We start from the raw sequence: 17,496 nt of genomic DNA on the forward strand, positions 1-17,496 counted from the left end.
TGGGTTGAGAGCCGGCAAGCCCACACTGCCGCTGCTGTTACGCTTGCTGGAGGTGGGTGCCTTAGCAGCTCTTGAAATACCAAACTGTCCAGAGAGATTGATTTCCTTCCCAGCGCTGGGGCTCGTGCGGCTTTTCTGTCCGTAATCAGCGAGCAGGGCAGCAGAGGAGGTTAGGCTGCCCTGAGTCAGGGAACACGGCGATAACGGGAAGTTTCCACTGAGCTTTTTTAGTTCCAGTACTTGTTCCCTGGCTTGAGTCAAAGCTGCAGTCAGCTCATAGCGTTCCTCACACTCTCTGCGCACCGTCTCCTGGAGAAGAGTGTTCTGCAAACAGAAACAAACACTGGCTTTACAAAATGCCATTAGTCAAAACCTGCCTATTCAGCTCCCAGGCTTAAGGCAGGGGTGGCTGGAGGGTACTGATGCACACAAATCCTTCAATACTTCCCCATATGTTGGTTTCTCTGAAAGTCACCCAAAGGACATACGTCAGCATTTACACACCCTTCATTCCCTCAGGAGACAGTGGAAAACATGAGGTAAGTTATCAGAAGTTACTTCTGATCTCCTGCCCATCCTCCAACTAGGGGGAAACTGGGAATGCTGCTCTTGGAAAGGAAAAAGCAACGTACGGAGGTTGAGTATTACTGCGCCACTTCATTATGATAAGATGTTCAATAAGTTATCCTCCTCTGCAGTTTAAATAATTGTGCACTGATTTGTTGTGACAGCATTCTTTATTGATTATTATTTGCCAAATAATAGGGATAAATGATTTTCAGTCTAGTGGTTTTCACAAACTTTGCACTGTGATTACTGATACCTAAATGGAAAGTAACTGGTACTGGGCCTTGATCAGACAACTGAAACTGTTTCTGTATTACAGAAGACCCCAAGTTAGTATATTATGTACAAGTTACTTGTGATGCTCATTTTCCTGGTTTCCAGCTGAAACAAAAAGTAAATAAAACACAAGGGACAACATCACTAAATTGATTCATAAAAGTCAGAACTACTGAAAGCACTAATACAAGCAGAAAATAGCCACTTTTTTGTTCTTCTAAGCAAGCAATTGTTGCTGACACCAGGAGGTCCATGAGAATGGAAGGGAAGCAAGCACCAAGGCAGTCTCCAACACAGAGAGTGATGATCGAGTCCAACAGAGAACACTCTCAGTCATGCACGACCTCACTGCCTGGACACAAACATTTCTATATAAACCTCTCTAATGCTAGAAGTATGAGCTGTATGCCGGGTCAGATCACATATCACCTTGAAGTGATATTCTCTATGTGATTATGACAGTGGGTGTATATACAGGGAAGAAAGTATGTAAGAAAGATAATCTCAATAGCACTTTTTTGATGTTTTGAAGAGCAAATACTGGTGTCAGTAAAGTCAGAGCACAGAACTGTGTTCCTGCTAAAGTGGAAAGTGGTAAGCTCTGTTTAGCCAAGAAGAGGCTACCAAAAAATGACAGAGAAATGAAAAGTCCTTTGTTGACCAAGTTTTTAGATTTTAACATTTTACTTTGGTCAAAGCATCTGTAGCAGATGTAGAGTGGAAACAGAAGTTCTGCTCAGGCTGTCTAACCTCTGTGCCGACTGCAAGTGAAGGAACATAACTACATGCAGAGGTAGAAGTGGGAGAGAGGTAAATATCCAGAATAACTTATTCTCTGAATACCTAACTCTGCAGACAACTTAATGAAAGAAAGTTAGATGTTACTTTCCCTGCCACTCAGATGGCACGTGATCGTCAGTGCCTATTCAGCTCCCAGGCTTAAGGCAGGGGTGGCTGGAGGGTACTGATGCACACAAATCCTTCAATACTTCCCCATATGTTGGTTTCTCTGAAAGTCACCCAAAGGACATACGTCAGCATTTACACACCCTTCATTCCCTCAGGAGACAGTGGAAAACATGAGGTAAGTTATCAGAAGTTACTTCTGATCTCCTGCCCATCCTCCAACTAGGGGGAAACTGGGAATGCTGCTCTTGGAAAGGAAAAAGCAACGTACGGAGGTTGAGTATTACTGCGCCACTTCATTATGATAAGATGTTCAATAAGTTATCCTCCTCTGCAGTTTAAATAATTGTGCACTGATTTGTTGTGACAGCATTCTTTATTGATTATTATTTGCCAAATAATAGGGATAAATGATTTTCAGTCTAGTGGTTTTCACAAACTTTGCACTGTGATTACTGATACCTAAATGGAAAGTAACTGGTACTGGGCCTTGATCAGACAACTGAAACTGTTTCTGTATTACAGAAGACCCCAAGTTAGTATATTATGTACAAGTTACTTGTGATGCTCATTTTCCTGGTTTCCAGCTGAAACAAAAAGTAAATAAAACACAAGGGACAACATCACTAAATTGATTCATAAAAGTCAGAACTACTGAAAGCACTAATACAAGCAGAAAATAGCCACTTTTTTGTTCTTCTAAGCAAGCAATTGTTGCTGACACCAGGAGGTCCATGAGAATGGAAGGGAAGCAAGCACCAAGGCAGTCTCCAACACAGAGAGTGATGATCGAGTCCAACAGAGAACACTCTCAGTCATGCACGACCTCACTGCCTGGACACAAACATTTCTATATAAACCTCTCTAATGCTAGAAGTATGAGCTGTATGCCGGGTCAGATCACATATCACCTTGAAGTGATATTCTCTATGTGATTATGACAGTGGGTGTATACAGGGAAGAAAGTATGTAAGAAAGATAATCTCAATAGCACTTTTTTGATGTTTTGAAGAGCAAATACTGGTGTCAGTAAAGTCAGAGCACAGAACTGTGTTCCTGCTAAAGTGGAAAGTGGTAAGCTCTGTTTAGCCAAGAAGAGGCTACCAAAAAATGACAGAGAAATGAAAAGTCCTTTGTTGACCAAGTTTTTAGATTTTAACATTTTACTTTGGTCAAAGCATCTGTAGCAGATGTAGAGTGGAAACACAGAAGTTCTGCTCAGGCTGTCTAACCTCTGTGCCGACTGCAAGTGAAGGAACATAACTACATGCAGAGGTAGAAGTGGGAGAGAGGTAAATATCCAGAATAACTTATTCTCTGAATACCTAACTCTGCAGACAACTTAATGAAAGAAAGTTAGATGTTACTTTCCCTGCCACTCAGATGGTCACTGATAGTCCATGAAATTATTTGGGAAGTGTTACCTGCAAATCTGATCCTGGTGCAAAGTTTATCTTAAAACCAGTTTCAATTTTCAACCACTCTTATCTCCCCATTTCCTAATATAATTATATTAGGGGAGGAACTCTGCTTCAGAGTGGGGAAAACTAAGAACATAAGCAGAGCTGGTGGAATCTCACAATTGAGGATACCAGTGTGTTCCTTACTCTGCTGAAGGTCCTGACCAATACTTGAAGAGTGTGTGTCTTTCCAAGAGCTTTTTCCATCGGTACAGGACAGAACGACTGCCAATATCATTCTAATTTCACTAACACAGTGTTTCTGAATCTTTTTCAAGGAAGAAATAAACATCAACCCAAGCCCTAGTTCATTTTGAAGAGTTTTATTTTCAGTGTTTACGAACTTTTTTCTGCCACTTAATGACTTTGGACATTCCAGTCTAATCTTATCTACAGTCCCCGACTTTACTGCTCTGTGAGAAATGTGAAAACAGTGCCACTCTCTCTCCTCCCTTCCCATTATATTCCAAACATTCAGCAAAGGCTTGTCGTAAGAATATCCATCAGTCAAATTTCTCTTCACATTTGATTAATTTTTATGCATTTGTGTTTACAGAAAGTGGATTTACTGGTGGGAGGTGGGATACATCCCCATTAGCATGGCAGGATGCACACACATACTCCCACATTAAAAGATGCAATCTCTGCCCCAGAAGCCATTCAGAACAGGACTGTGCCCACTCCCATTCCTATTGACAGTATGAAGTTTTTGCTTACAAATGATTTCCAAAATAAGTAAGATTACTGGGAGGATTGCTGCTGTCTGGTTCAAAGAATGATAAATATCCATGTCTTCTACTTTAAAAACATGAAGAATGCTTTATTGTTTACTCATGTTTATGTAGCACGATGTGAAGCTAGAGACTAAGAAATAAATGTCTTGCAGGACCCGAAAAATATATATATTTTTAAAATAAAACACTAGTTTAAGTGCTTGCTGAATTTAAAATTTCTCATATTTTGTGATATGTTGTATTTATGAAATTATGACAGACTTGTTTTATAAATCTTTTCATTTCAATGGTTTTTATACCAGTACATAACAGGGTCTGAAATATAGATGCTTTGAATGATTTTAGAAATCACGTGTCTCTAAGTAAAAATAGCAAGGCGTTTCCTAGGTCATGTTCCTACCTCCTTTTGAACTTGACTCAAATTGTGAATCAGCTGTGTCCTCTCCTGGGTTAATTTTTCCAGTTCATCTGACTTGTGTTTAATTTCTTTCCTCATATTATCCAGGAATGATTCATTATTGTTCTTTTCCATCATCAGCTGAAATTCAAGTTCAGTAACTAGTCTTTTAAGGCTCTGAATTTCTTTTTCCTTATCTTCATCTTTCTCTGCAAGTTTGATCTGGGCATCTTGTAGCTTCTTTTCAAGGATTTCTGTCTCCATCCTTAAGCTATTGGTGGCACTGGATATTAATCCTGGTATCTGCATTAGATTAGACAAAAATTGCATTAGTCTACATTCAGTGGATGTCTTTAGATAGATATGTAGAATTAAGTACCAGACAAATGTTGACTTCAGGAAAAAAAATACAAATGCAAACATACATGTCCTCAGAGACAAAAAAAAATGCTTTGAATTTACATAATACCCTCAAAGGATATCAGAGAGCTGTAAATTGATCAAAACTCACTCAGAAGAGATTAATTAGTATGTCCAAGATGAAACAGAGAAATACAGGTAAAAATGGGAAAAATTAACTTCTTTACAGCAAGCCAGTATTTCTTCAGGGTTTTAAAATCATAGTCAAATATTTCTAAAGTGAACTAAGTCAAACTGTTATTTTCAGCTCTTTAAAACACTGTGTAATGTAACGAATTTTAAATAACAATACAATTTCATCAAATTTCTTTGATTTTTCCAGATTCTCAACAAATGTGTCAAATCTTTTGAAAACTAAGGTTATAGGTACAATTTTCAATTTCCATATAAAACTTCAAAAACTGTAGGGCTGGGTAGCTGGGAATAGCCAACTGTGTGTGGTGCAACCACCAATACAGACAAGAAAGAGTTAACTGCCCACTGGACCTTACCTCATCTGTGCTGAATTAATTTGGGAAGGGAACGAACAGTGTGGATGGTTTTGTGACAACTTGTCATAGTCTGAAACAGTCCAAAGCTTTAAAAAAAATGATGATGTCCATTTAAAAATAATTAACAACTACAGTCTATGGACATAGATGAACTCTGAGTAGAGAAAATGTGAGAAAAGGAAGAACTTCCACACCATTTAACTTTAACTAGAATAGTTACTTTTTATACTGTTCCATTAAATAATAAAAAAAACACAACCCCGAAACATATGCCATGTACTAAGACAGGGGAAAAAATATTGTATCATCTAGATACAGGACTACACATAAAGAAGGTTTTATTCCTTCACATACTATTTCTCAGAAGTTTACATTATCTGCTGCCACAAAACTTTTCTCTTGAGTGTTACACACCTTCTTCTGGAGCTCTTCATGATCTCTCTGATATTTTGTGATTAGTTCTTGCTGTTTTTGTCTTTCAATGTCTAGTTCCACTCTCGCTTCTTCCTTGACTTTAAGAATTGCTTCTTTGTGTCGTGCTTCACCTTTAGCCAGATCAATTTCCATCTAGGGAGCAAGTGTTTTTTAACGATATGTAGCAACTTATCTTAAAATATTTTTCACATTCCACACTGCCATAAATGAAGTGATGTGAAATTTGGCAGACTGAGACTTTGCACGCTGAACAAACACAAAATGATTGCAACCATTGGAGCCTGGCGAGGGAAAGCTCCCGCTTCCCGCTGGCTCACAGCGGCATGGACGGCTCCTGCTCCGCAAAGCATCAGGGCTGAGTCACACCCTGCAGCCCCTGGAAGACGTCTCACAAGCCCCATGGTGTCTCAAGTGGTGCTAGATGCCTAAATTTAGGCAGCTGAACTTCACTCTAAATCACTATGAAAACGCTAAATCACAAAATCCTTAGCCGGTTCTTAAAACAGATGATTCTTTTGCTGGAAGCATTTGCTCTGGAGGTAAAAATCAGCTCGTTATTATTTTCAAATGCAGCAAAATGATATGTTTCATAGCAAATGACATCTACCGTGCTAAAAATAGGCCATAAGCTCAATATTAAAATATAAAGATGTTAACTCTTTCTTATAAAATCATTTTTTATTCATGCTCTGCCACTCAGCCTTGTCAGCGAATAGCAACTTAACATATAAAATGTTTGTCTGTCTGCTCCCAGGGACCACACTCAGATGACTCATACTCCACGCGTGCTATCTTGCAATTCAGAAGTGCAGTGCACGTTAGCACCACATATCTATTTTATCACGTGTCCCCCTTCTCCTAAATCTGTTGTAAACACCAGAAATCTAGGGGAAGGAGCATATAGAGGAACCTCCACAGAACCTCTCAGCAAGGCATCAGCGGGATGCCTGCCTCTCCAAGCATCGCCCGGTGCCAACGGCACGCGGCCGCTGTGCTGGCCCCATCGCCAAGTCGAGGTTAGAGGGAGCAGCGAGGCTCCAAGGCTCAAGGACAGCAAGGAGCAGCTCCAGCTCGCTTTAGGGCCCAGACAACACTGCGCTGGTGGCATGTATGTGGGACAAGCTCTGGACAAAAAAAGTGGAGAAACGGAAGTGAGAGAGTTGCAAATTCTGGGTAAAATATCCAAGTCCTTAAGGCATCTCACATATTTAATATTATAAATTCAAATTTGAAAATTTAGCTATCATTTCCTGAGAATAAAAGCCTGGATTCTGGAGGAAATACCGAAGGCTGTATTTTGAAAAATATTTTTCCTAAACCAGTATGCTAATATTATATTTCCGCAGGCTGAATTCTAAGGGACTTAATTGTAGCACGCTGAAGAATATAAAAGGCATATTAAACATGCACAACACTAGCCTAATTACTTAAAATTATTAAAAGCAGAAAAGCCCAGAATGAGCTTAATTATAATTATCTAATTTCACACACTAATTATGAGCAAAAGTATAACAAATCCTCCTAACTCTTTTTGGGGAAAAGATAAACTGGAAATATTTTCATTATTTTTAAAATCAAAATATATCCAATTCTGGGCATGGAATAGGCAAATATCCCCCACTAAGATTTAGCTTAAAACTGGATATTTGTAAGATCCTCAAAGTAGACTATTATTATTATTATTATAGATATATCTTCTATATTATTAGATATGGGAGTTAGGATTCTTATAATAGAAAAACAAATTTATTAACTCTACATATTATTACAGAAGACAATCATATGTTGGAGGCTACTTGATTACAAAGACTAAAAAAATGAGGGCACTATAAAAACCTGAGCTCTTTTTGAAGATTATACAAGCATTTTTCACATTTAACACTTGAAGCTGATAAAGCTGATAACCAGAACTGGAAATAAAATGGCAGTTGATCTTCAAAGAAAGCATAACGGCTACTAATTGCTTTAAAACTACTTACATGCCCCTCATTAATTAATATTTTTTAAAAATCCATAAAACAAATGTTTACATCAATCTTAAAATCTTTTGTAAAAGAAATTTTTTTTTGTTCCATTAAAACAATTTAAGGTTTATCTGTATTTTAAATAGAAAACTGGAACACTTTATACTTATGCAATGGCACACTGACCCAAGAAAAAGATAACTTTGTCACTTTGTCACATTTCTGATTCTTTTGTCTGATGAGAACGTTTTTAGAGCACTTGATGTTCACTGCATTTTAATGGCTGTGATACCAACGCTGTAATTGCTCCCTCTTACTAGCAGCAGTCTTTATCTTCTTTTAATGTCAGGTTGAACAATACATTGTGATTATGCAGACAGTGTGACCTCGTTCTAAAATTATATCCTGCGACAGAGAGGTTAAGAAGTTTTAAAAGAAATGTAACTGATCTTAATTGCTAGTAGTCCAAAAATTTTCCTGAGACTAAATAAAGCTTTCAGACACTTACCACATACTGAACCAAAAAAGAAAAAGACAGTAATTTTAGTCACCAATTATGTAAGGCTTAAATCAGAAAAGTCAGAGTTATTGCTCAACACTATTTTCAATTTTTCCTTCACAGATTTTTTTTTTTAATTTTATATTCAGTTTGGGGATTTTTTTGGTGCAAATGTGAAAAAGTTGCAGATTAAACCAAAGTTTACATGCTCACAGTTGTTTATGGTAAACAGGTTTCCAAATCCCACTGGAAGAGACTGGCAGCTGGACTCTCCAATCCCAGTTAGAGTCTCCAGCTCAGAACTTCATAGCATGACCCAAAACTACAAGAAAAAAAAGTGATCTGTCCCGCAGAGCAGAGCCAAAGGTCCCAATTCCTGAGATCACTGTTACACAGTGAGGCTGCTCAAAGCCCAGTATAAATGAGGAGCTGTAGCATTGCCACATTCCAACCAGCTGTGCAATTATCTAAGAAACCCATCCAATTAGCACATACAGTGGGCATACACTTTTATTTTTTTAAATCAGCTGAAAGTATTTTTCCACAGAAGACCCCAAACCCAAATACATACTAAAAGATGACTAACAAGTTATAACCTAACTTTGTAGAATGTAGTAATACCCGTTAAAGATGCAGCTAGCGGTGGGAAACCCTTCTAACAAGAAAACGCACGTTAACAGGAGTTTATGCTTGCGGAACAGGCCTGTGCAATGCGTACAGCACTGGCATGGCTGTGGCGAGGTGCTTTGAGGGTGGGTGCGCAGCTGGGTGTGCTGCCCTGCGTCTGAGCAATTTTCATAATGTTGCACCCTACATCCATGGACCAGGACTAGACCTAAGCTCTTTCCCACTCTGTTCCCCAACCAAGCCAGTTACCCCCTGAATTCGGGGTGTCCTCCTGGCTGTATTTCAACTGTCCTTCTCATCTGTAGCCTTTACTTAATTTCTTTTTTCCTTCACTCCATTAAATAAAGGAAAAATGGGCATGTATAAAGGAGCATGCATGTATGGAAGGTGTATCATTCTCCCTCCCACCTTCCCCTTCCTCCTCACTGTGAAAGGAACCATCGTCCAATTACCAAAAGAGCCTGGGTGGTAAGGTATATGAAAGTGGCTTTGCAGGCTTTTGTAAGAGAATGAATAAAATAACAAAGGATGGGCCATTTCACGGAGAAGCCAAGCCGTAGGACTGTCAAGTCTTTTCAGATGAAATACAGAGGTGTTTTCACAGTAAATTTCACTGAAGTCTTTATTTTCATACTACTCTGATTTGAAGGGAAGGCAAGTAAAAAAACCAGCAGAGTCATTAGCAGGAGCCTATTTGGCAGAGATGCGACTGCCTGAAAGGAACCGGTGATGCTAGAGGTCAGCAGCAAGGTAACTTGCCTTTCGCACCCCAGCGGTCCACTCTAGCTCCAGGACTTTCACTGTGCAACTTGTTTACCTCTTTTTTATTGTGAGGACCCCCAGCTCAAGTGAATGGACGAGCCACATACCTTCTTTCTGCTACCACATCTCCCTTCCCAATTCCCCAGTCTAACCAGGCTCCTCCACCTACCCACTGCGCCCTCTCCCCTAGCCCCCCGTTGCAGCTGGCAGCCAGCACTACCTACCTTCCGCTGAGGTTCCCATGCTGTAATTAGTTGCACGCTCACCAAGCCAATACCCATCTCCCACTGAGCTGTCTGCTCAGCCTGTGGGCACGCAGAGCCTGCCAGGTCAGGCAGAACAAGGTGCCTCTCAACCACTCAGCAGGGAGACTGCTTGGAGGGGCACAGTAACCCAACTCCAGGTTGCACAACCTTCCCTGCGCCCCCAGGGCAAAATCAATGCTTGTTCCAAGTACTTCAGATCTTGAGCTAGATGACACTGCTAATTTGGGGGTGTCATTTTCCTCTCCATGCATGTGGGGACTTGTCCTGACACCAGTGGGAACTGCGGGTTCATATAGAAACAACAACAAATTTCATGTTCACAGAGGACTTGGAAAGGATAAAACTGTCATGTTATCTCTTCACTTGCCTATTGCCATGAGTGACAGAATCATCCCAGCGATGGCATGAACACGTATCCTGCATTCATAGCTGCCGTAAGTACCAGGCAGGGTATCCATACACCTCTCGCCCTCCTCGTCAGCTGTACGGCTAACAGCTCTGCTGCCTTTTGCTATTTGACAACTCCTGATAGCTCCAGAATCACTATGCTACAACAGCTTGTTTGTTTAGCTCTGCTTTGGTTTGCAAATACCTGCCTTCTGAGAAAAGGACATTTTTGCTCATCTGCTTATTTTATAGATTTGTTTTACAAATAGCAATCTTCAGTTTCAGTTCATCTAACCTGCAAGCAGGAAGGCTCTGTGTTCTCTCCATCTTGTCAACAATGCACAACCTTGTTTTTACCGGGAAACTACTTCAATACTAAATATATGCTTTCCTATGCTTCTCTGCCAGATGTGTCAGGAAGCAAATCCAGGCACTGATGCACTCCCCCATGCAGAAGTGTGGTCCACTTGGATGTTGCACACAGAACAGGGTGGGCTCTGTATGTTCACCTCCTTGGAGCTTGTGTAGGACAATGGCCTGTGAGACTGGGCTTTTCCTGCTGTACCCCCTCCTGCAGAGCACACGGGGAAAGCACGGAGCTTGGAAGATCAGAGGTTCAGTGGGCTCAGTCCTGCTCCTCACACCCGGGCTTTCAGGGGACTGCACTCCTAACACAGGCACTTTGCAAATACACTGAAACGTGGGAAGTCCAGATCAAACCTGAACGTCTGCCAAGTCTGTAAACCTTCATACTAAATACCTTCTGCATTCAGTTCCAACCCACATAGACAGATCGCCCATTAAAACCTCTTGTACAAAGAATATTATTGACTTGTTTGCACTTGAGGAGATAGGTATCTGGCTTACTGTACTCATTCGTGACAGCTGACTACAACTGAAAAAAATAAAGAAAAAATCAAAAGGGTGCCAATTGCACATCCAGTATTACCTTCTCCCTCCAGTTATCTTCATTCCGCATCTTCTGTCTTAATGTTTCCTGCAGCTGCTCTGTTCTATTCTGATGAGAAATCAGCATTAACTCCCTAGAAAACACAAAAACTCATATGTAAATATGTGCTCTGCCCAGATTGGTGGTATGCCATTTTCTTGCAATTAAGTCCTTTGTGGCAAAGGCTCGTCTTTTCCTCTTTGTTTAGTATTCTGTGCAATAAGCCCAGCAATCCTGCCTGGAGCCCAGAGGCACAGTAGTAATCTCTATTTAGCATTTGCATAATGCCATCACACGCTTTATGAATTTTATGTTTTAAAGAAAATGCTATAGTTGATCTTTCTTCCACACACATTTAAACCTCAAATATTTTTAATCTTTCTCAAGTCAAATTTTGAAGAACACTGAAAAACTGTTAAAGTATTCAAAACAGAAATTGTTTTATTTAATGAACTCAGAATATTACTATCATTAATTAAAAAATTGTAATAGGTTTTGAATTAAAACCACCGAGTGCTTTCTATTGTTAGAGTTACTGTTTGTTATGTGAGGCTTATAAAGCAAAAGCCCTGGAGAGTTTAAATTCTTGTAACTTAGCTTATTAGCAATGTACCACCTGGAACAACTCATGTATCTGGGGTTTAAGTAGAAGGGAAATATTCTTAAATTAACATGTAATATCTTTTCATGCAAGTACTAAAGTACAGGGAATATTCAAACCCTTTAAATATGAAAACAGCTTAATGCCTCTTGGTGTACATCACTCAAAAAATGCTTATCTTCTCCAAAAGCCAATTCTCTGAATAAATTTTCCATTGTTCACAAGTCAAACCAATAACATATTGCCATGTCTTAAGTAGGGGACAGCATTTCTATTTTGCCAATAAAAGACAAGCTAATTTACCAGTAACTGAAATTTTACTGGCAGGAAGCTGCCCATACACTTCACCAAATACTAGACCATATCCAATAACCTGGCATATTGTAATATTTATAGCATTGTTACAGTTTGCAAGTTGCTAATAATGTAAGTTACAAGAATTTAAACTCTCCAGGGCTTTTGCTCTACAAGCCTCACATAAGAAATAGCAGCTATAACAACTGCAATAAATGGGTGTTTTGATTAAGATTGAGCTGAAGCCCTGGACTGCAAAGCAATGATTTTTTTCTTATCTTTTTTTTTTTTAATAGTTTTTTTTTCTTTTTCATTCAAGTTTTGTCTATACTGTAATAATTTAAAAAATCCATCCAATGAATTCTAAAATTTCAGGATATGAGCTCAGGGCTGCCAAGGCTTTTAGAGTTTTGCCCTAAAAGCAGGAGATGAGAGGGGGCAGTGGCAGGGCAGGACTGTCCTGAGCGCACAGGCAAGGCAGCGACTTCAGAACACACAGCTGGGACTAGTAGGTCTCTCCCAATCTGCCCAGTGCCATAGCCACACTCCTCGTTCTGCCGCTTCTCCTCCCGCATCCCAGCTGGCACAAACTACCTCTAGTGCTTTACAGAATCTATCTGTCCTTTTGGTAACAGTGAGAGAGGTTGAGGATCTGGGAGAGGAGGAATGTTTTATTTTTAATAGATTTCAAAAAAAGACAATCTAGGCTGAACGTGCAGTCACAGGAGATTACCCACCGTGACTCAGCTCCGATTACCTTTCTTGTTTCAACATCACCACCTCTTCCTCTGTTTGCCTAAGAAGAGCTTTAAGTGTTTCCAGCTCACTTTCTGATCGACCGGTTCGTCTTTTTAGATCTTCTTCTTTCCTTTCTCTCTCAGCCACCTCTTCCTGTAAATGTTTGCATACTTGTTGGCAAATTAGAAGAGAGTCCTCCTTTTCCTTGAGCTCTTTTGTAAGTCTATAGATGAAGTAAAAAAGTATCAGCACGGTAGTTACTATATTCTTATTTACAGACAGATACTAAATAGAGAGAAATTATGTGTACCTGGAAAATAAAATATTAGACAAAAAGCTATATATTCTTTATGAAGTTAAATCTAGTGACGTGAACACAAAAATAGAAACTAAAACCAGAAAAAAATTATTGTATAAAAGCTGCATTAAAATAATAAAATAAATTTTTTGCTCTCACTGCTTAGAAATCTATATGTTACGACATAATTTCAGCATTTACCTTGACTCAGAAATTCCATTTTCATATTTCATTTTTTTCAGTTCATTTTGACAGACATCAAGTTCTGCTGATTTCACCCTAAGAAAAACATTTAAAGAAATGTGTATTTGTCCAAAGAAATGATAGCCTTTACTCAGGCAGTAACCTGAACATCGGGTTTATTGACATATTATCTAACTTGCATTTTCTGCATAGTTAAAAGGCAGACAACAAAAAGTTCTGCTAGTTCTAGCTAACATTTTTAAGTAATTGGAAGTTACACTTCCAACATAATCTCAGCCTAACCTAGGATCACAAGTTTAATGTTGTGAACAAGAAAGTGAGATCTTGCAACACTGATAAAAGTTTCAAGTAAGATATGAATAAAAATGAACAAATAACAGTTTAGTAGGTAAGAGGGCTGGAAACTTTACAGGTTTCTTGTCATTATGTCATCATTTCACCAATTAATAACCATGGCTAAGCTTTGTATTTACATTTAAACAGATATAGAATATGTTGTTTTATTAAATTGTACCTATATTACATTGAAATTTTAATATTACATTTGGAAACCTTTTACTGTTTATTTAACTGTGCTCATGAAATCTGTTTTTCATACTCAATACTTGTATTATCATTAAAATACTTTGTTGCTAAGCATTCCAAATATTTGTAACTTCGTTATGATCAGACCCTGTGAATATAGGAACCAAAACCAGAAAGTACACGTCATGAAAGAATGAATCCTTGTTTAAATTTCAGGAAAACATACAAAAACCCCAATGATAGCTGGTCTCAGGATTGGCAGTACTAGTTCATTAGTCTTGAGCTTAATATTTGAAACAGTAATTTTTATTTTCAGTAGTGAATTATAAAGTGTTGTAAAGTGAATTATAAAGTGCTGCTGTTTCTGAATTATTTTCTACACTATACGCAAGCGATGAGGATTTTAAATACAGGAAAGCATTCAGATCCCGGATCCCGCAACTTTTAGAGGTGACGACACAGGTCCCACTGAGCACCGCAGCATCTGGACAGGACCCTGGAGGTCGCCTCACACAATTTTGGGTGCCCGATACAGCTCCCACAAAAGTCAATGGAGGGCAGCCTCGGGGCACGGGGAATGTGGCAACTCCACTGCACGGCCCTTGCTTGGCCATTGAAACATTAACTCAGGAGAACAGTGTGCAATAGCACAACAACATTTAAGAAGAGGTGCATCTTTTTTCTTAATTCCTCAAGTTTTGATAGAGGACTCATTTCTCTTCTCCCCTTAATCCGTGGGCTGCAGCAGCAGCATCTGAAAGCAGGACTGAGCAGAGCAGCGCCCAGGGCCGGGCAGGCACTCCTGCGGGCACCACTCTTTTGGGTGGGCTGGAGACGGAGCAAGCCGAGTTTTTCATTCTGTGTGAGTGCTCTCTTTTCAGGCATCGTGCTTCAGTTAGCTCCAACAAGTATTTGATAACATTCTATTTTTGCTCTATTAATTTAGGTTTTGCATAATCTTACTTGAAACCATAGGCACAACACAGTAACATTACAAACCGCAACAGCATACTGGTGCATGGGGAAAAGTCATGGGAAATTTACACTGGGGGGGGCAGGAGGGAGGCGAATAAAAAAAGAAATCCTAGTCACTGATTAAATGCTAAAGTTTCTCATTAGTTTTATTGCACCCTTCCCTCCATCCCAAACCTACAATGTGAAATACTACTTTCCACATACATTTTTAGTCCAGAAGTTATGTGGATTTCACAAAATTTATCCTACAGTTGTGTGTTAAATGAAATGTCAGATTGAGCTGACTTAACCCTCCTCTTTGCTGTATCATTAAACACAGCTGGAAGAAGAAAGCCCTGCTTCCACAGACAGACATGCTCAGGTGGTTAGAAATACAGACTGTTTAATATGAAGATAAAATATTTTCTCTGTTGGTCATAACCTTCTCAAATCATCATGACAAGCAGCACTCTCTGAAAAAAAGTGGTCTGTTACAGCTTTATGCGCAGTGGCAAAACAATCAAGCAAACAGAAATCTTACATTAACAGCTTTTTGTAGTGCTCCATCTCAGCTGTTACTTTCTGCAGCTTCAGTCCAATTGTCTCTACTCGATTTGTTAAATCTGAAAACAAAAACATGGGTTTCATGTCTGTATTTATACTAAAAATAATTCACTTTTATACCTATTGTGTTTTATTTGCATCTCGGACATGTAGCTCCTCACTCCCACCTCAAACAGGCAAAGCAGTACATCACAGCACTGCCTCTGAACAACGCAAAATGACCATCTGAAAAGTACAGGTTTATGATTTGTAATATTTGAATTGATTTCTCACTGCTTACAAACCACATAAGCCAGTTGTTTATATTTTCTTAAGAATAACAAATTACTTTTATTGAAGTTTGGAATGCTGTTGCACCACTGTACACTTCAGAACAGTCTTCCAATTTCTATTCATACACTAGCAGAGACTGGCTTTATAGCAAGCTGTTTTTTGTTTGTTTGGGTTTTTTTATCCTACCAGGAAACATCAAATTCAACTACATGTAAATATGAAATGCTTTAAATCATACAGTTTGTACATAACACTGAGAGCAAAAGCATGCAGGAAGGCGGACCTAAAAATAACCTGCTAATGCTACTTCATGTAAAACATTGACACTGACTTAATGGGACTATACATTTTGTCTTAGACTCTCTTAGCTAAATGTTATCTTTCAGAACCCATCACCTATCAGTTTCAATCAGCCATTGCCTTTTTTCGTTATATATCCCACTTCTTTTCATCTGCACAACTAGTTTAATTATCCTTTTTTTTTCCCACTTGGGAAAAAACCTTCCAAGGAAAATACTGAGCAAAGAAAAAAGAACTGTTAAATATCACTCCTCTGCACAGTCTCATGTAAATGAAAAAGTGACAAATTTACTCCCAGCAGACCATGTAACACTTTTGGTTTATTAGCTTTCAACCCTCTGCGTAAGCCGGGTCTCTTCAAACATGGCTTTGCAGGACAGACGGCCGTCAGTTTGCAGTTGCAGCACAGCACCCAAGCATTTTGTTGCACGCAGGTAACAAGCACGTGCTGTGCAAAAATACAGGCTGGTGAGAACAGAACAAACATTCTCACCATTTGCAACTAAAACTGCTTGCTTGCTTACAGGTGCAAACTGATTTTAAAAGCTTACTTAAAATCCCTTAGTGACATGTATTAGACCATTTTATCTCAAAGAACATACTAACAAATAATTTAAACTTCTTGACCTTCTCAAAGTTATATATCAAAGAAACCTCATCTAGTTTTGTGTGTGGCCTAATGTTATTAATTTTTTAAAAGAGAAATCCTAAGCATAGTCATAACTTCAAGATTTGAAGCCCTATAAAGTGACATAACAGCACATACCTTAATCTGATTCTCATCTTAATGAACATATCTAAATAAACTCATGAACAAGGAGAGCTGGCTTTCAAGAAAACCTAAGAATGACCAGAAATCAAAGTTGTCTCTACAAAAAAGGCAGCATCATAAACTACATGGAAAAAAAATGTATGATAGAATATTGCAACAAATCTAGAAGTGGAAGAAAAAACAAGATTGTCCCTCAAAATGCAACAGCAAACTGGATGAGCCGACTTCCTCTCCGAAGGTTAACAGCTACAAAGAGAGTCCAACCTCTCCACCTTCAAAGCTCTCTGATATATGCTCCAAGAAGTCAAATCTAACTGTGATTCCTGTTCTTACATTTATCATTTGTGACATCAGAATTCACTGAATTTTTGTAACTTTTCCTACATGCCTATTTCAGTCATTTCCAGCCACTATCATGATGCTGGATAATCCCGGAGTGTGATTTCCTGCTAGCAATCCCCCACGTCACACCTTATCTTGCTAAATCCTACTACATGAGAGAGTCCCATAGTTTCAATAAAGGAAAAGGGAAAGCCATTCATTATCTCAGACTACAACAAAAAAATCAGGGAGAGAATTATATACGGTAAAGTACACACTACCTGTCAGATACATTCCCAAACTATCAGCATTTATAAAGAGCTTTTTTAAGAGAAAGTTAAAATTTCTTTGGGCTTGACTAAGCCCTTGCAAAAGTCAGTGGAAGTTAATTATAGAAGCACTTCCTACACCACCAGCCACAGACATCAAAACAGATAAAATATGTTTTTGTATAAGATACCATTGCCATTGTGTTTCTACATTTCAGACACAAAAATATTAATGCAGTCCTG

At 39.0% G+C, this 17,496-nt stretch overlaps 1 protein-coding gene across 1 annotated transcript in view; it reads right to left on the reverse strand.

The window, feature by feature from the left end:
• Positions 1–17,496, reverse strand: part of LEKR1 (leucine, glutamate and lysine rich 1) — a 69,396-nt gene that overhangs the window by 2,509 nt on the left and 49,391 nt on the right. The window contains exons 6-12 of the mRNA XM_009333994.1: positions 15,296–15,377; positions 13,273–13,350; positions 12,793–12,996; positions 11,141–11,234; positions 5,666–5,818; positions 4,344–4,643; positions 25–324 (exon numbers count right to left, since the gene is read on the reverse strand). Coding sequence (XP_009332269.1) covers positions 25–324; positions 4,344–4,643; positions 5,666–5,818; positions 11,141–11,234; positions 12,793–12,996; positions 13,273–13,350; positions 15,296–15,377 — 1,211 coding nt within the window. The remainder of the gene's footprint in view (positions 1–24; positions 325–4,343; positions 4,644–5,665; positions 5,819–11,140; positions 11,235–12,792; positions 12,997–13,272; positions 13,351–15,295; positions 15,378–17,496) is intronic.

Source organism: Pygoscelis adeliae, unplaced genomic scaffold (assembly GCF_000699105.1).
Source record: "Pygoscelis adeliae isolate BGI_AS28 unplaced genomic scaffold, ASM69910v1 Scaffold241, whole genome shotgun sequence".
In the NCBI taxonomy this organism is placed as follows: Eukaryota; Metazoa; Chordata; class Aves; order Sphenisciformes; family Spheniscidae; genus Pygoscelis; species Pygoscelis adeliae.